Source organism: Rousettus aegyptiacus, unplaced genomic scaffold, assembly GCF_014176215.1.
Source record: "Rousettus aegyptiacus isolate mRouAeg1 unplaced genomic scaffold, mRouAeg1.p scaffold_m13_p_13, whole genome shotgun sequence".
In the NCBI taxonomy this organism is placed as follows: domain Eukaryota; kingdom Metazoa; phylum Chordata; class Mammalia; order Chiroptera; family Pteropodidae; genus Rousettus; species Rousettus aegyptiacus.
In genome coordinates this window covers 23,649,989-23,670,648 of record NW_023416288.1, presented here as the reverse complement: position 1 = coordinate 23,670,648, position 20,660 = coordinate 23,649,989, and the positions used below count along the sequence as shown (strand labels likewise).

Below are 20,660 nucleotides of genomic sequence, written 5' to 3'. Positions count from 1 at the left end.
TTTAGCATTAAAAAGTGAAAAACAAAGACACACATTTAAGAACATTTAATAAAAAACCACAAAGTACACTTGACAAAAAGAATATTGAAGACGTTTATTTTCAACATCCCAGCTATGTTGGTGCTCCACAGGTTAATTAGAAAAATTATCTTATTGGACCAACTCTCCACAAAGAGAATGAGATTCTCTTTGGGTTTCTCCTAATCTGTAGTATGCTGGCTTCTCAGACAGCAACCATCTATCAAAGTCATTTCTCAGTGGCCCAGTGGGCTGGCATCTGTTCAACCAACTGGAAAAAAGTGTCATGCAAGCGGTACAAATGAATTCTACTTCTGTTCTGATTTTACACTTGAACAGGGAAATCTGTGAACGTCTGTTAAAAGTCATTTAATAATTGAAAAGTGCCCTTTAACAGGAGATTCTTAGGAGACAAACTGGAAAATCAAGCCAAAAGATAACATTAGCTTGGCAAACATATAATAAGTTTGCATTCAACATTATCTTCTCTAAATATAAAATATAAAACATCATCTTCCAAAAATCCATCAACGACCTATCACAAGGAACAAGGATCTGTTCTTCGTAGGGGACTATTCGCTCTCACCTTTTAAACTATTATTCATTATAATGTAAACCACACATACCCAGCTCACAAAATAAGCATCTTCAAAGCTAGCATGAGACAATACATGTCGATATGTATTATTTCCTAAAACAATATTTCTACATTAATTGTATAATGAATTTGACTCTTTGTAGACCTCTGAAATGAGTACAATGAAAAACATCTGTTCTTTGAAAACTGTCCTTCACAAACAAAGATTTCATAGTAACAGCTACACTTTAACACTAAAGTTTCAAAACCCATCTCTAACACAGCTCCACACCAAATCAAAATGAAAATTAATCTCTCCAGTTTGCCTTTTAAATTTTACATCAAAAAAAAAATCTAAATATTTTACAAGAACAGAACAGAAAAAAATGTGACAGAGAATCTAAAACTGCTAAATTAGAGGAAATAAGAATGTGCTAGGAGCAACTCATGCTTCAAATCTTAGTTTTATCGCAATGACAGGTAAATCAGAGCAAATGAAAAAATACTGGAAACAAGATAGCTGTTAAAAACCACTAAATTAAACTGAGGTAACCAATGTTCTTGGTGTATTTCAGGCAGAAATCGTTATCCCAGAGGATTAGTTGGCCCTAATCAAACAACTCTTCATTTAGTAAAGTGACAGTTATATCAGAGATCTGATCTTTGAAAATCATATAGGGAATAAGACTAGGAGATAGCAATTGGAAAGAAACTAACCTGCCCTGTGATTCTGCCTAGTAAGGCCCATATTCCTTGCCCTTCACTCCGAAGTTTTCCATTCAGGTTTTGTAGTTCTTCTAAAGATTCACACAGCTACAGGTAAATAATTCAAATTAGTAAATCATTAACGTATGTAGTAAAAAATGTAAAAATTTAAATAATTCATCAATAAATGTCCAAGAACATCTATATTTTTATTCTATATCATTTTAATATATTGAAGTCACAATACCACCGAGCAATGAGGTTATCCAATTAGTTAAGAAGCACTGACAAAATGTTAGCATTTTATGTTAGTGGTTTTACTAATGATAATAATGACACTTACATTTATATATTGCTATAGTTTACTAAATAATTCACTCACATTCTGCTAATGAATTCTTATGATTTTATCAAAACACACTTCTACCATATCCCAATGAAAAAACAAGGATCATAGAATTTTTGTGACTTGGCCAAGATCATGGAACTGGCCAGAACCCTAGGTCTTCTGAATCTAATCCCAGTACTCTTCGCTACAGTGTGGCTAAGTATAGGAAATTTACTTCCTACTAACTTTTCATCCTTTAAAATGTTATCTAACAATACAATACCAGTTTTATATGCTCGTGATTCTTATTATCTAACATATTAGACATACCTTGCTTTTAAATCATCTTTCCTTTTGAGCATTCTCATCATTAGAATGAAGAAGTAGAATAAAAATTTTAACTGAGAGGAATTTTTTTTTTTAACCAAAAGTAACATTACATGTAATGGTTGGGTGTAGAGTCAGAGGAGAGAAAGAGCAATCGGGGATCTTTTTATGAACTATATAAATGTCTAACCAATGTACTGTATACTTGAAACATAATAAAATAAAATTTAAAAAAAAAAGAGCAGATACTTAAAAATATCCTGCCAGTATTCACCAACAAATCAAGATTTTCAGGGAGTAATTTCTTAAATGAATAATTAAAAATTTTTATATTTAATATCATATTATACTATATTAAAATCTTTACTATTAGAACCACAACATTAAGAGAGTATGACTGAGAAGAGAAAATGTAATGTACTAAATATTCCCTAAAAATAAACATTAAAGTTCCCCCCTAAAAAAAGTTAACATTACAAAATAATTCAAGATAAAAATAGTAATTTAAGAATAAGTTTCTGACTTAGAAATAGGTCTATAGTATAGTGGTTAAGAATAAGGAATAAACAGAGACTTATGGACATGGGCTATAGACTAGTAGTTACCAGAGGTCAAAGGGTGGGGGAGGAGGGGAAAGGTAGACTGGGTAAAGGGGGTCAAATATAGGAGAGTAGGGGGCAGGCGAAGTGGGTAAAGGGGATCAAATATATGGTAACTGAAAGAAAATGGACTTTGGGTGATAAATACATAATAGAATATACAGATGTCAAATTATAATGTATACCTGAAAATTATATAATTGTATTAACCAATGTTACCCCAATAAACTTAATTTTTAAGAAGTTATAAAAAAAAAAAAAGAATAGGGAATGGAGTCTGACTGCTTGGCCTGACTACCTCCGTGAGTGCAGACAAATTACTTCACCTGTTTAGGACTCAGTTTCCTCCTCTGAAAATGGGAGCAATAAGCATAACCCACATTAGAAAGCTGAAGTGAGCATTAAATGTATTAACACATATATAGTGCTCAAAATTGTGTGTGGCACATAGCAGGTACTCAGCTAAGTCAATTATAGATGATAATGAAGATGAGGGGTAGGAGTTATAGGGAAGGGCCTACAAGCTCCATTAAGAATTTTAAAATGAAACGTAAATAGAAATGTTATAACATCACAAAAGAAATCATCAATAAAATCTATTAAATGTTGTTTGGTAACCAACTTACCTTATTATATTCCACATGAAGCTTTTCTTGTTCATTCTCTAATTTATCCTTTATATTCTTTTGTTCAGCCATATTTTCCTGAATTTGAATCATGCGCATATTTCTCTCTATTTAAATTAAATACTCAATTTTATTTTTTAGAAAATAAAAGCTAATATCTAAAATACACAAAGGAAGAAGCTAGCCACAGAGATGATCACATGGATAATCCACTGTTTAAAAACTTTAACCAAAACGGGAAGCATGGAAGAAGGAATGCAGTTAGCATTAATATGATGGCTAAGTGGAGGGTCAGAGGAGGGAGGGAGCAATTGGGGGGATCGTTTTATGAACGTTATAAATGTCTAACCAATGTACCATATATTTGAAACTAATTTAAATAAGTAAATTTATTTAAAAAAAAAATGCTTTAACTCTATTCACAATTACATAAACCTAGCATTTTACAAGAACTCACAACTTATTAGGAAAATAAACATGCTTCTCTTCTGCCTGATATATGTAGCATGGATAATAAATTTAAAATAGACAGTATAGCAATATTTTCATTAGCAATTTGTTCTCATTTGAAAACATGCACATATCGGTGTCTATACTGACCGAAATAATAATTCACAAAATCAGCAGTGAGAGCAGGTTGCTTATGCTTTCTCCTTCCATCCACACTAGAACTAGTATCTGAATTGTCCACTGGAAAGATGTCTGTACTGATCCCCATTAATTCTGCTTTCCGCATCAGTTTACGAATGGCTGAAGCACTGCTAGTGAGTGGTCTAGGCAATTTTTCCCTTGGAACCCAGGCCTGGGGCCTGGTGGATCGAGCTAGCTCTGCTTTGGCACGATATTGCTGAAGCCGGGCATTGATCCTTGCCTATATTAAAAAAAAAAAAAAAAAAAAAAGTATGCAAGTTTTAAAAGACATTAAAATGGAATATACTCCTTATGATTTTTACTTCCATGCTTAGACGAAGTAAAGATAACCAGAATTTCCTACATCAAGGCAAATTCTATCTATCCATGATATATTGTATAATTCTTGAGTTGCAATAAATTAGATCTACTCTTAGTAATAATTGTTCTAATCTATAATCAGAGTTGTAAGAAACTAATTTGATTAAGCTTAAGTTTCTTGTCTTAATAACTACAATAGTCTCAATAAATTTACTTAATTTACATAGAAATACATTTTAAATGATGGGAAAACTGATCAAATCTTTTGCATAAATTAACATTTGAACAGGCTGAAAAAGATGTGGTCAACATATTGCACTATTAGACTATTTCCTCTAAGCCACATTTTTCAGTGTATTTGGAAACATGCTTTATAAATGGCTGCTCTGTTGACTAGATGAGGAACAATGTATTTAGCCACAAACTTTACTAACAATCTTAATGACAATCTACTTCCTAGATAACTAACCAAATTTTATAACTATATTTCACATGGTATTGGCAAACACACATAAGATCAGAAATATATAACCTTGAATGAAAAAAAAAAATGAGTTTGGCATAAATTCCATACCTGCGCCTCTGGTGATAGTTGCTTCTCTCTCTCTTGTAAAGACATTTTACAATAAGATTGTAGAGCCAAGTAATTTTTTCTCTTCCACTTTCTGTCTAATCTATCTGCATGCTGCTTACAATAAGCAAAAAATGGATCTGCTATATCCTATACCAAAAAAAAACAGGGTGAAAAAAAGCAAACATTTTTAATCCAAAAGGTCATACAAAACCTAACACAAGAGATAATTTTTAGTAGTCTTCTGCAGTGGTAGTTACTTCTAAAATAAATCACAAAAGTAATTCTCATACATAATGATAAAAACAGCTGCTTTAGAAACTTAATCCTGTACATCTGCTTCAAATTAATAATATTTTTTTCTATAAAAGGCCTTGTAGATTTTAAAATACTGAAATCAAATTTCATGTATTTAATTATACTTGTATACCTAAAAATAAATTCCATTTAAAACGAATAGGATTTCAATAACCTTAGGTAGAAATCATCATTAAAGTTATGCAAACATAGATTAATATCACAAAACAATATATTCAGAAACTACAGAACTAGCCAACACAAATAAGTGGGACATTCTATCTGGCTAGCAATGCATGGACAGATTCTACATAGGTCAAGAACGGATTAAGAAGGCCAGGCCCTGTCAATAACGCACTTCACTTTGGGGAGCCCCTTTAATTCTTTATATTACCCTAAAATCTCAAATGAAAACACAGCTCTCTCATTGACATCTTTCTTGGTAGTAGTCTGATGAGTATATATTTTATTCATAAAGAATAGGGTACCAAAAAAAAGGAATTTATCAAAACCAGAAATAATCTGTAAATACATAGCCTAAAAAAGTAATCTACAATGTTATTGTTAAAATGGTAGGTAGGTCATTCTTTAGGTATGTCCCAAGAAGAAAAGGTCCATATTGTTGGGTTTTTTTAAAGATTTTTATTAAAATATAGCTAACATAAAGTATTGCATTATTTCAGGAGTATGGCGCAGTGATTAAACACATATACCTAAAGAAGTGATCACCATGATAGGATCCATATAGTTTTTATCTAATTTACATTGAAAAAGTATCTTAGTAAGGAAGGGTTTTACAACCCAAAGAGAAAGGATGACACTAAAAAAGAAACAAATAAGAACAGAAAAAGAAATAATAAACAAAGAATCTAAGGTGTCCTTAACTTTAAAACACAAAAGCACATGATGCAATTCTGTAGTGTGATGCCCACAGCTGTCATAGTAGAGCACTGGGGATAAGATCACAGAATTTGGAAATACAGAAACCCAGATACAAATCTTGGCTCCACTATTAACTGATTTTGCAGCTTCAAACAAGCTGCTAAACATCTCTGAGCCTCTGTTAATTCATTAGTAAAATGAACTTAATAATAACTACTTCATATGGCTTAAAATTAAATACGAAAATGTAGGTAGGAGATTGCATTCAGATACACACACACACACAGCTGCTTTCTCACGGCATGCTCTAAATCTTAGTGACAGAAGATGTTAAATGGAAATAAAGATTATATCGAACCTCGGTCAAATGGCCAGATATGAAGTATTATTCTACTGTTTTAAAATAGGAAAGGTTGGAATTGAATTATCAGAGATGAGACTCATGGTTCCATAGGTAAATGAAGCACTAGGGCCAAGACTCTGACAGGAAAACGACCAATCATCCTTGGTCTAAAAGATATCTGAAAGGAGATGAGTCACCCAAGTAATTTTTTTTGTTTTAATTAATTAATTTGGTATTGGGGGACAATAAACCTAAATTCTAAGACCAGAATAGCCAAGGGATTAATCTTGTTTAGAGAATCGAACATATATACCAAGCAAATATTAATTATTGTAAAAACCACTGTCTTTTAATATCTATTTTCCCCTTTGCTTCCCGTTAATACTAGAACCCTCTGAGTTTTTACTGGATACTTTGCTACCCTTCTAGAAATGTTGTGTCCCAGCCTCCCTGAAGCTAGATATGGCCATATGAAAAGTTCTGGCCAATTAGATGTGTAATATTTCTGGACCATAACCTTGAAAGAAAGCTGCCCACTCTTAACCTCTTCTTTCCTCCTTCCAATGGAGTAGAACCCGATCAAGGTGGTGATAAACCATCTCTGACCATGTGAGAAAGTACAACAGACTAAAAATATGATAAAGCATCAAGTAAGAAGGTACCTTGTCCCTGGAACTAAACTTCCCTGAATAATAAATCAGTGTGGAGTCTTATATTAGAAAGAATTCAACTGCTCAGTTTAAGCTGCAAGTTATAAGGTTTTGTTCAACCAGTGAAAACACTGTCCTAATTAATGTACTGGTTGCTTTGGGATATCCCTTCAACCTGCTTAGAGAAATGAGCTTTCAAGATCCTACTCCCACTGGAAATGGAAAGAGAAAACCATTGTCATGCATACCACTATGTGCCAGGCACATCTGCATACTATCTCATCTATCTTTTAACACTGTCATGTGAGATCAGTTCTTCACTGTAATATCAATTTTATGGATAGAAAACTGAAAACCAGAAAGGTTAAGGTGCTGACCCAAGATCCAGAGCTAGTAAGATCTGTCTTTTTCAACTACTACCTGACTGTTATCAGACTCCCTTAATTAAGGAGGTTTCTAAATAGAGATGACAAAAGCCCAACTCTGGAGATTTGAATTCAGTAGGCATTAAGGCAATGGTTTTAAATGTGGAACAGTACCAGTAAACATAAATGAGCAAATGGGGGCTGAAAGATGTTAGAAAATTATAAGAGAAAAGTAAGTGACAGTGGGGGGAATAAATGATGGGGGTAACTATGAGAACTTTAGGGCCTAGGGCAAACTGGAATGCCCCACCTAAAAGCAAGGTGTTCTTTTCATAATACTATTCCTATCTAACAAAATGTATACACTGGCCAAATTTAGCCTGTGGGCCTCTGGATTGCATGGTTTGGTCTAGAATTGTTTTAAAAAAATTTTTTTCAAATAAAGCTCCTTGAGTAATATTGGCACAGCAGAGCAGAGGAGTATAAACTGAAAGAAGAAACTATGGGGGATCTTATATGATGAGAACCAAGTGGCACTTGTAAACACAGAATATTTTTAAGAAAACAGAGGTACTTTATTGGTATTTTAATAATAAGATTGAAGTGTTTATTAAAACCAGTAGAGCATAAATACTATAATGAGTTAGGAGTATATTATATTTATCTTCTTAATTATAACACCATCAATATTCTTGTCCACCCCACCTCAGCCACCTAATTGTCATGACTGTACCTACATTCTGTACCCTCTCTAAAATATCATTCTCTGAGCATCATTTTTTATCACTCCCTCTGAGACTCAAAAAAGTTTTTAACACCATTTGCATCCCCAACATACTGACTTTCTGCCTTCTGACTGTTCTACAGCCCATGCACATAATGATTGCCCTTGCTACTTGATTATTCCATGGTCCATCAGTTAATTATTTCTTGCATGGAACATCAACTCACTTGCTCCTCTCTTCCTTATTTAACTCCACTTGACAAAACCTGAAGTACAGGTAAATCTAACTCTTCTACTATGCCTCTGCACCCAAGCAGCTGAACACATTCCCAAGTAGATTACTCTTATTTTCATAGATAATTATTGAATAACTTGACCTCTCCCTCAAACCTTTAATTATCTCCTCACTATTCCTAATTTGCAGATCCTGACCTTATTTGTTACTTATTTCACTAGAGAGGGTTGGAAAAGTAGAAAAAAAGCAACGATGAGACCTTCCACATCTTCCAATCGCCACATACATCAACCTATCTGCATCCCTACCTACAATCCTCTGCCTAATCTCCCATTACTATGGATAAACTGCCCAATGGTCCAATTAAGGTTAATTCCTTACCTTGTGATTTAGATCTCACTCCATCTTTCCTCTAGCAATTCTACATCTCTCCTGCATTTTTTCTCTCTACTAGATCACTCCCTTCAGCATACTTAAGCATATAGTATATTAAATATATTAAGCATACTAAACACAAGCATACAGTATACTAAACAATACACATTAAAGATCTTCTGTGGACTCCCATATGCTGTTCCACTTCTAAGCTCTTCTTAAAAGGAAAAATCTAAAGGCCCATCTGTATTATCTATCTTCAAATTTTCATGACTACTACCAACTACTCCAGTAGCTCCTGTCAAGTGAAAAATGACCTTCATTTTGCCAAATCTAATGGTTATTTCTCAATCTTCTATTCATTTGACACAACTGCTCACTCTCTCTTTTAAATTATGTCTTTGAAACACTCCTAGGATACTACTTTCTCAGTTCCCTTTTACCTTATTAATTGCTGCTTGGTCTCCTTGGTAGAGTCCTCCTTATTTCCTCAACCTTGATGCTAAAGTAGCCCTATGGCTGTCACTAGGGCTCTTCTCATCTTAATCTGCTCTCATACACAAGACAGTTCCATCTAGTCATTTCACCATAAATCTATCCACATCCTGACAGCTCTCAATTTATATCAGTAGCCTTAACTGCTTCCCTAAATTTCAGACTCAGATAGACAGTCAACTACCTACTTGATGTTTCACTTAGATGTCTCCCAGGCATCTTAAACTTAGCATGTCCCATACTACACCCTTTGTCCTGCAACAAATCAGCTCTTCCTGCAGTTTTCTCCATCTCAGTAAACTGCAGCTCCATCCTACTAGAAGCTGAGGTCAAAGAGAAGTCATCTTTAATTCTTCCCTTTCTATTATACTTTATAAACAATCTATCAGCAAATACCTATAAAATCTATCATTACTCATTACTTATATTTTAAAATCTGTTGTAGTAAGATTCCAAACTGGTCTCCTTATTTCCACCCTTGCCTCCTGGGTCTGTACGTGACACAATAATCAGAAGGGTCCTTTTAAAACTTATTTAGTTCACAGTACTCTATGCAAAACTCAAGGCTTTCCATCTCACTCAGTAAAAATACGATCTTTCCCCATGTTCTTCCAGGTCCTATGGAATGTGGCCTTCTGCTACCTCTATGAGCTCTTTCTTCCCCTCTTACCAACCCCAGCTCCTAACTCTATACCAGCCATACCAGTCTCCTTGTTTACCCTTTAACCAAGCACGTTCCTACCTCAGAGTAGCTGCATATTCTGTTCCTCCTGCCTGTAATGTTCTCCTCTCAAATGAAGATATGTTCCCTAACACTTTCCTTACATATTTTTCATAAAATGTCACCTTGTTAGAAAGCCCTTCTCTGATCTTCCATATATGATAGCGTTTTAGCCTACCTCCCTTATTTCCTAGATAATTTATCCTGCTTTATATTTCTTCATACTACTGATAACAATATATTTTTAATCACTTTTTGACTATATGTCCTCTCCCTACCTGCCACTCAAATGTAAACTACCTTAAGAGCAAAAGGTCTGTTTGACTATCTTTATAGGGTCTATGACAATGCCTAATACATAGTAAGCCAATATATCTGTTAAATAAATATGTCGAATGAATGACAGTAAAATACACTAATCTGCAATCCTTAAATAGCTACAGTAAGCAATAGATAGGTCAGCTAGGTCCAACTATCTGGTTCTTCCAGGGAACCTTCTTCTTTCTGCACTTACATCGCTGCTTGTCCATACCAGGCACGTGTGACATCTTCTAATGCCATCTTGTAAGGGTGTTTACTTTCTAGCCCAACCTAGGTAAATATTGTGCCTTAAAGCTATTTTTATACTCCCTTACAGACTCCTCCACCCCGACTTGGTACTAAGGTAGACAGAACATGAATAAGGACTATTATGTTCATGTTCCTCAAATGCTTGCTGAATTATATTTCAGTCAGCCATCAAATGCAGTGCTTTGCAGACATTTCATGATTAACTTGTTTATTGTACAGTTGTAGTTTATTTAAGAGTCTTGTACTCAAATCCGAAGCTCCCAGATGAAGACCAAAAAAGAAAAACAATGAATTTGAGCAAGAATTCTTAATTTCTTATTCCTGTACTTAAAATTTCTAGGCTCTTTTACAGATAAAAATCTTAAATGCAAATTACATGTCTAGATGCCTGGTGTTTAAATACCAAAAGAGAAAATAAGTTTGATGACGCATGATTTCTGAACCATAAACAAAACTATGTCTCCAGCTGCTTAGTATTTTTTCCTATATAAACTGAAGGTAACCAACTTAGCTACGTTGATATCCTGCACTGGGGTTCTATCTAAGAATCTTTATTCAATTTGAATACATGTGAGAGTGTATTTTTTCCATTTGGCATATCACTTATTTTCCTCTAATTTTTATCAATTCTTTAAACACTCATACATATTATATATAGAATATGATGGTCTAAAACCAAGGTGAACTAAAGCTAAATTTATATTAAGTGTTTTCAAGTATTTAAATTGTATTTCTTAAAAATTTATTGAAATATATATAGCAGTTTCTTTACATCTCACAAAAATATTATATTTACCTTTTTTATAAAAAAATTAATATTGATCTAGCTAATGGCAAAATATGACTTTTATCCAGGAAAGCAAAATTATCCACTGGCATGAGATTTTACAAAGGCATTAGATGGACATTTCTTTCTGAAACAATAATATGTGTGACTCAGTGATTATATAACATTTTTAAAGTATCCAATTCTACTTTTCACTTTTGGACCATGTCTTAAAAAAAGCAAACCTATGTTAATTTATTTTGTAGCTGAAGCCTGTGTTATCCAACATCAATTTTACATAGAAAAGTACTCATACTCTGCTCTGCATATATTTAAAAATATCCATCTGCATTTATTATTATATTTTATATTTTCTTAAACTTACTTAGGCCATTCCAAATCCGCTATTTACCCAATAAATCCATCATGAATATACAGTAAGAATTACCAACAAACACTCAATTAACCTTCTCTTATAAAGAGCTTAAACAATCAATAAAATTTGACCTCAGGATTCCTTAACAGTATTAAAAATTACTGAACACCCAAAAAGAGCTTACATATAAATATGTAAGTCATTTTTATAGACAGTTATCATATTGGAAATTAAAACTGAGAAATTCTTAAAATATTTATTTACTTAGTTTAAAATAACAATAACTACATGACATGTCAACATGCATAACATAGTTATGAATAATGCAATAATTTACAAACAAAAAAAAATTTAGTGAGAAGAGTGGAACCGTTTTACATTTTTACAAATCACTTTGGTGTCTAGATAACTGACATAAAAAAGATAGCTGGATTCTCAAAACTGTTTCCACATTCAATATGTTATATCATTATAGGTTATATAATCTCTTGATAGCTCCACTATCACTCATGAAAGAATTAAGAATAAAAATAACTATATACCATGTTCATATTGTTATGAGGTAACTTTAACCTCACAGACCCCTTGAAAGAATTAATTTCATCAGATCTCACTATAAAGATTTTAACAGGATTTCCAAATGTCTGACTTGCTTTAAGACTGGAAAAAAGGCATATATATTATTTATTCTTTAAGTTTTAGATCACTGATCTAGGCAAAAACTTTAAGAATAAACTTGTTAATTTATTTTATGATGTAAACCTGTTGTAGGATACAATAGAGTCATGAGAAGTCTTATGAACCTGTTCACCAACTATAAGTTTAAGTAAACCTACCTCTTCTGCTGCTGCCTCTGAAAGCAGACCTTCCTTCTGAGCGCAGGTCACATGGAAATATGCTCTGCACATCCCTGCATCACAGCTAATGCAAACTCCAGTTCTAGCAAAACGAGGGTCTTCACAGAAGCTACACTCCTACAATGGAATAACAGAAAAATGCTCAGAGTAAAAATATTTCCAGAACAAAGACAGCATTCTCATACAAAGCATCCACAAAGGACAAATAGTGAACCAATACTATTACAATACAAACAACCGTAGTCAAGCGTTTATATGAAGAATAACAAAAGAAAAAATAAACAAATAGGACTATATCAAACTAAAACTTTTTGTACAGTAAAGGAAACTATCAACAAAACAAAAAGAATGGGAGAAAAGATTAACTTATGATATATCTGATAAGACGTTAATATTCAAAATATATAAAGAACTCATACAATTGAACAACAAAAAAACAAACAATCCGATTAAAAAGTGGATTGTTCAGAAGACCTGAACAGATATTTCCCCAAAGAAGAAATAAAAATGACCAATAGACATATGAAAAGATGCTAAAGGTCACTAATCATCAGAGAATTGCAAATTAAAACCACAATGAGATATCACTTCACACCTGTCAGAATGGCTATCATCAATAAATCAAAGAATAACAAGTGTTGGTGAGAATGTGGAGAAAAAAGAATCCTTCTATCGGTGAGCCTGAAAATTGGTACAGCCACTATGGAAAACCGTCTGGAGGTTTCTCAAAAAATTAAAAGTGGATCAATCTTCTTACCCAGAAATTGCACTTCTGAGTATTTACCCAAAGAAAATTCAAAACAGTAGTTCATAAAGATCTGTGCACCTCTACGTTCATGGCAGCATAATTTATAATAGGCAAGATATGGAAGTATCCTCATCAACAGATGACTAGATAAAGAAGTTATGGTTCATATATAGAATGGAATATTACTCATCCATTTGAAATAATGAAATCCTACCATTTGCAATGACATGGATGGACCGAGAAGTTATTATGCTGAGAAATAAAAAAACCATATGATTTCACTTATATGCAGAATCTAAGGAACAAAAAGAACAAACTAATCAAAAACAGACTCACAAATATAGAGGACAATTTGGTGACAAACAGAGGGGAGAGGGGTTGGGAGGCTGGGAGAAAGGAATGAAGGGTTAAAGAAGTACAAATTAGTAGTTGATAGATGGTCATGGGGATAAGGAGCATGGCATAGGAAATGCAGTTAGCATTAATGCATTGGCTAGGTGAAGAGCCAGAGGAGAGAAGGAGCAATTAGGGGATCGTTTTATAAACTATATGAATGTCTAACCAATGTACTGTATACTTGAAACTAATAAGATAAAATTTAAAAAAAAAAAAAGGTTTATATGAAAAAAAGTAATTTTCTATGTGGTTCAAAAACCCAAATTCCACTAATTTAATAATAGTGATGATAGTAATAGTTGAGGTTTTACCATGTGCTAAGCACTATTCTAAGCACTTTACATATATTATCATTTAACATTACACATTAATATATAAATGAGGTACTGTAAGTATTGGCATTTTGTACATTAAAAAAATTGGAAGACAGGTTAAGAAATCTGCTTAAAATAACACCAAAAATAATTGGGAACCAGTCTTCAAACCAGGGTAACATTACTTTACGGTCCATGCTCTTAACCGTTAAGCTACACTGATTTGAACCACATAATACTGCATGGAAAAATAAATTAAAAGCCAGAAAAACTTCACCAAAAGATATAGGCATTACAACAAAAGAAATCATGCATTTTTAACATATCTTTAATTAAAAGTAATCATAAGTAAACAATTTGGTGAAATCAGTAGTGATATACGATAAAGCCAATTATTTATTTCTGTACACAAAGGGAAAAACTGTAAAACTAAAAGTATAGTTTGCTTAAATTACTCCAAATTGCCCCCAAAATTTATTTTTTTATTCTTTTAACTATCTTAACCACAGAGAGAAAAAAATCTAGTCTCAAAATATAAACTGCTCTGGTAATAGGAATCTTCATAAAAGAAAAACTTGCTAAACTTTCTAAATTTAGCAAGTAGACAATTTAAGAATTAAATTTAAATAAACTGCAAGTACTCTTTAGTAAATATATTCTAAGTAAATTGAATATGAGGGAAACATATAAAGAGGAAAATACAAGTTTCATTAAAAGATAAAAATAATATTACAATACTGTAATAGTTGGTGACTACCTACTTAGGTAGCCATCGGTAAGACTGTCAAATCAGCAATGAAAGAAAACAGCAAAAATAGGACTCTGCTTATTAACGTGAAAACACTCCCAAATCTTAACTCCAGTGCCTACTTAAGAGTCTTTGTCCAATAACAGTAGAATGTGTATTCTATAAAATACCAGCAAATAGTAATCTAACAATGAGACCCAAAAGGAGAGATAATAGAAAGGTAAGGAAAGAAAAGAAGAAATTAAATTATTTAAAGGATGTCAATACTATGAACAGAACCAAGTTGTTTAGTATACTTCCCTGAGTAATATAATGTAATATGATGAAATTGAACAGGGATTTCTGGTGAATACAAAGAAAAATTTTCTAACAATAAACCTAATAAAGAAAATAGAATCCTCCTCAATTGCCTGATTCAAAATGCTAGGGAACTAAGCAACTGAGAACACAGGGGAGAAAGTAATCAAGATCAGGAAATGGGTAGAACGATGTGGTCTAAAAAAGCTGTCCCGGTCATAATTCACAACACTGTGTTTGATTTTGCAGATAAGCTAGAGGGTACATAATTTTTTACTCCATTTCCCAGTAATGCTTCAAAACAAAATCTGGTGATAATGAAAAATCATCTGACAATTGCACGTTTAATGCTCTTTTCAGTCTAGAGGTCACTCACTGCTGGCTTCAGTTACATCAAGTAATATCTAGTTATTGTTTTTTTAATTGCTTCTAGATTTATTTTTATAAGAATAAGTGCCCATTGAAAATGGCAAGCTAGTCCTAGATTCTGTGCTTATGAATTATGAAACTACTGTCAGAAAAAGTAGTAACTTCTCCTTCCAATAAAGCTGGACTAGATAATTTGTTCTAAAGCCGCTCAACTAGAAATGTGGACAACAATGTTTTAACTATATCTTAAAGGTATCAAAGAAGGAATAAGACAGTGTAGAATTACCTGAGAACCAAGAAAGTAAGTTCAGTGCTTTGGGCCAGGTTTTCTCCCTGAGAGGTCTAGCTAATTCTGGAGAGTAAAGCTACATACAGTTTAACAGAAATTGCACAAATTAAAGGACATGACTATTAAGAGTGCAGGAGGGGGAGGCGTGGGGATAGCGCAGAGCCCAAGAAGGATATTCTGTATATAAGAGCAAAAACCGTCAAATTTCTAAATTTTCAATATCAGAATTTTCCAATAACCTTTAAGTTCCCTACCCCACCTTTAATATGTTATTGATGCTTTTCAAGGGTCTTCCTTCCCAATTTCCCCATAGACAGTAATGAAAAGAGAATATATCAGTGCCCTACTAGTTCTAGTATTCCAGAAATATTTGTAGTACTAGATACCGGTTTAAATTAATAAGTGGGTGTTTTTATCACTTATAATTTTAAATCTCAATCAATTAAAATCAATTTATAAACTATCAAGGCTGAGAATCATTTGCTCAGCAGGTTATGTATTCATAAAGATAAAACCAGTCCTTTAAACCTGAGTAAAATAACAGGTGCTTCCTGTACTCTTTTTCATAATTTTGACAAATTCCATTTCAAAAGTAAAGTCAGAAATTAAGTATGTATTTGATTCAACTGATTAAAAATAAGGATTTGGTCTGATAACTCACTATATACTAGGCAGTGTGTTAAATGCCAGAAAAATAGCAGTAGTATTAATTACTACTTGACCTCACAGGTTATTCTAAATTCAAAATATATGGAAGAACTTATACATGCTTGGCTTTCTGAAAAAATTAATATCAATAATAAACAATTTGGTGCTAACTGCTATATGAATAGCATGATTACTAACAAGCATTTCTGTAGTCAATAATATTAGTAAAAAATCATGTAAATTAATAAGTAAAAACTTTCTCTTTAAACAACCAAAAACACTTTGTCTCACCTTGGCACCATATTTGGAATAGTTCATTTCTGTTAGTGTCACTGGTCGTAATTTGTCAATATCTCCAAAGGCTACTCCAGGAACATACAGGGCACAAACAATGTGAACCCATCTATAAGGAAAAAAAGATACGATTTTGCTATCAATACACTTTCTAAAACGTCCACGTGGAAAACAGACATAAAATACGCACCATCTCAAGTATCTACTAGAAGAATCCTATAGTCAGATATCAAAACCTCAGACACACCAACGAACAGTATGGAACAGATACAGAATGATATCAGTTACAAAAGAGGGACCGCGGCTTAGCTAGAACTGAGAGTTAACAACAGTAATTGCTTTGCACTTAAAATTCACTGCACTTTGCACTCATGTTATTCTTAAATATTTGCACAAAATCATTATTCAAATGAAACAAAACATCATTTTCATATGCATGAAAAGGTATTCACATTCATTATTTTAAGGGCTTTGAGAATTAAGGATCCGAATTTAAGAACTGTAAAGTTACTTTGCAGCAATTAGGTAAAATTGCTCTTTCTTGTTATTTCTTTTCTAAAAGCTGTTGGATAATCTTTAAAGACATATTTTAAAACAACTTTTGGTATGCATCTTGACTTCAGGTTAAACTGATTGCTAGAAATCTGTACAGAACAGTTATATGCGTTTATGGAAGTCATATTTCACTCAATTCATCTGTTCCCCATACAACCTATGTATTAAAACTTACATTCCTCACATATTAATTTTTTTAAGACTGAACGATTCCGTAACACTAAATAAAGAATGCTCAAAGTTTCAATACACTAAAAGTAAATAAAAATGGGAGTTTATTTAATTCCATTTTTTGAAAACTGCTCTGAACCTTTTTTAACATAGGCACCATTTCTGTTTGCTTACAACCAAACTATGGATCACTGGATTTTGAAATTTAAACCGACCTATATCACTTCTGAAAAAAGAGGGTAAAAATGAGATAATAAATCTCTCTTAACCTTGTGACTACATCAACAACAAATTCTGCCTTATCACAGCTTATGAAGCTATGGTTGCTATATTGTTCTGTTTTTTTGTGATGCACTATGAGTTTTAAAGGAATAAGACTAAGAATCATTTTTAGAGGTACTGGGGAAAATAGTTACAAATCTTTAAAATTACATCTTTTATTGGAAGAAAATCCAAGGTTTTGAGATTTTTCTTGAAAGAATGTTTTAATTCGACCCCTCAAATGCATCCTGTGGAGTTCAATATAAAGATAAACATCTTCAACAAGCGGCTGCTTTCTCAATTTAATTTGCTCAGTTTTTTCATGCTCCACTGGTGTATTAAATGCCGCTGTACTCTGTAGGAGTTTATCTTTAATAAACCCAACAGCTGGCTGCTTCCTTCATACTGACCTTCTTAAAATGTTTTAGTACAAGTCACACAAGTACTACTGATTTAGTAGTACTTTAGTTTGATTGACACACAAGCATATCGTTTCCCCCAACCACTCATGACAGAATGCCAACTTAAATCTTTATTAAAATATATATCAAACGCCTGAGACAATTTTGGTCCTTATTAATACCTGCTGTAAATAGATTTTTGTTCATCTGTTTAACTGCACAGACTTTAGAATTTCGTAACTAAGACAAATCGAGAAATCAAAAAGGAATAATCATCCTTGTTACTTTACCATACATTTTGCTTGGAGCTATGATGACAGATGTTGATTGGGAAAGATGCAGAAAACAAGCACCACATAAAACCACCAAAAAACAGAGTCAGAATTGTCATTCTAGCATAGAAACTATTAATAGATTCTTTTAAAATCACATATTTTAATAAAGCAAACTAAGAGAGATACTTCTCGAAAGACTCAATTCAGAATGGTGACTATATTAATCAATCAAATTAGATTTTGAAATGCTTTGTACTGGTAGTGCTGGTACAACAAACATATAAAGCAAATTCACTTTATGTTATTTTCAGTTATTAAGTACCTACTTGGAACACAGCACCACACAGGCAGTTTGGAAGTTATTTTGAAGTGCTTGCTGTATAGTGTCTAGCATACGATCTCTAGATATTAGAGAATGTCTGATATTTCCCATAATTGGGTTTATAAAACCACTTAAAATAGGGTAAAATACTCTAAGAAATTAAATAAAAATTTAATGACAAGCATGTACTGATGGTTTTCTCACATTAAATCACATAATTTTCTATGTGGAACTGGAAGCTCCCACCAGAAACTGGGGGGAAAAGTCTTAATTAGCCCATGTGATAGAAGTCAATTTCAAAACCTATTTTGTCCTTTCCATATATTGTTCTTTCTTTTCCCGTTTCCATGTAAAGCTAGAATTCTAAATGGCTTGTCAAATCTTGACTTTTTTTGCCTTGAATCAAGCTAGTTTACATCCTTCAAACTATATCAGGACCTATAATTTCCACTATAGCCTACAGGTGAGTGTGAACATCAACACAAATAAAATGTTCGAACAGTATAAAAGACCTTTTGCCAGGCTGCACAAAGGGAAGTGTCTATATGTCTAAGATCCACTAGTAGATAAAAATCTCTCTCAGTAAATCTAAATGTTAAAGAGGCCTTCCTTTTCTTCATTCAGAAACTTTACAAGTTGCTTTGTGAACTATGAACATGAAGAGACAGCTTTACGGTAGTTTTTCAATAGAACTTTAAAATTATTAACAAGAAAAAGAGGTAAAAAAAAAAAAAAAATTCTCCTCCCTGGAAAGAAGTTCTGTGTTTTCTAAAGTTGCTTTACTCATTCACCACAATTTACTACCATAAACTTCGACTCTCAGAACTAAAGAGTTACCGGAAAAAATGTATGCCACTGGTATTCAATGATTACCTTAAATAAGTAAACAATAGTTTTATATTTTTAATGAGAAAGCACAAGTAGTAGCACTAGTAGTTAAGGAGACATTCACTGAGCACTTACTATGTTCCAGAAACTATAACTGTTTCATATGAATCATCTCATGATAGTCTTCTAAAAGTGCTAAGGAAACAGGTTTAAAAGGTTAAATCATTTGCCTAAAATCACAGTTAGTAACGAAAGACCAGAATCCAAATACAGGCAGTTCAACTTGAAAGCACACACTTTAAATGCTGTATTAAACTCCCTAATTCTAGGCCAAAGTCAACCCAAATGTAAAATAATGCCCATGTCTATGATACAGACCACATATTCATGTCAACACATCAAATTATTTGTTACATATTTTTTTTCTTTTCTTTTTTGGATGAGCAATAAGGAAAAAGAGGCAAGAAGTTTAGCCATTTTTCCTAAACATCGACACCCAGGGTTTTCCAAGAGTTCATGTCGGAGTCTACACTATCCCAACAATCCTATATGGCAACATTTCTTACAAGGGCCTATGTATCAATTGAGGCAAAAATAAGGAAATGAAAAATAATTTGTACTTTACCAAAGTAACATTTGTTAAATTTCGAATCCTAAGGATAGGATAAAATGTATCCTATCCTTTTCGATGTTAAAACATGGAAAATGATGGTGATAATTTGAATAGGCTTTTTTGGTTGCTGTTCTTAAAATATTGAACATGTTTGATAAAAATACTGAAATATATTTATGTGGAAAAAAAGCTGAGCACTCCCTCTTATGGTAGAGGGTGGGGGTTAGAGTGGGAGGTGGTATGGGGGTAGTAATCCACACGATAACAAAGGTTAGGAACTACTCTTATATTTCAGTTATCCATATCACAGATGGTAGTTTCCTGGGGGAAAAAAAAAAAACATTAAAGATGTCAACACTATGATGATGACAACTGCTCACAGGTGATAATAAAGATGAGTGTGAACACAACAGTAAAAACAACATGGGTCTTCATGCCAATTAACAATTTATTACCTCTCAGCTCCAAATCCACCTTTCCATGTCTGCTCTGTAGTAATGAATAGAGGCCCTTCAGCATTTCCACTTTATAATGAGCATGATATTAAGCTTTCTTTGAGAGTAGAGGAGGGTACTACAGGAGGAAAGGGCTTCTCAGCAGGGATGGCAGGACATCTGCCAGTGCCTGCCCCAGATATATGCACTATCCCCAGTGACCTCACAAGCCTTGCAAGTAAAGTGGCCTGGAGATCACTTTTCTGTCACCCTCACAACACAGAAACCACATATTCCAGGCTGTACAACAGTGCCCCAGATCCCCCTACAATCTGTGCT

General features: G+C 33.2%; 1 protein-coding gene across 12 annotated transcripts in view; it reads right to left on the bottom strand.

Annotated features, from left to right (window-relative positions):
• The window catches only part of PHF14 (PHD finger protein 14), a 170,614-nt gene that overhangs the window by 126,724 nt on the left and 23,230 nt on the right, over positions 1-20,660 (bottom strand). For all 12 annotated transcript variants that reach the window (XR_001598942.2, XR_004953898.1, XM_036230379.1 and 9 more), the window contains exons 6-11: positions 16,459-16,570; positions 12,338-12,475; positions 4,706-4,852; positions 3,781-4,051; positions 3,181-3,287; positions 1,313-1,408 (exon numbers count right to left, since the gene is read on the bottom strand). Coding sequence is in view for 10 of the 12 variants with exons in the window: in XM_036230379.1 (XP_036086272.1) it covers positions 1,313-1,408; positions 3,181-3,287; positions 3,781-4,051; positions 4,706-4,852; positions 12,338-12,475; positions 16,459-16,570 (871 nt within the window). In the remaining 2 variants the exon portion in view is untranslated. The remainder of the gene's footprint in view (positions 1-1,312; positions 1,409-3,180; positions 3,288-3,780; positions 4,052-4,705; positions 4,853-12,337; positions 12,476-16,458; positions 16,571-20,660) is intronic.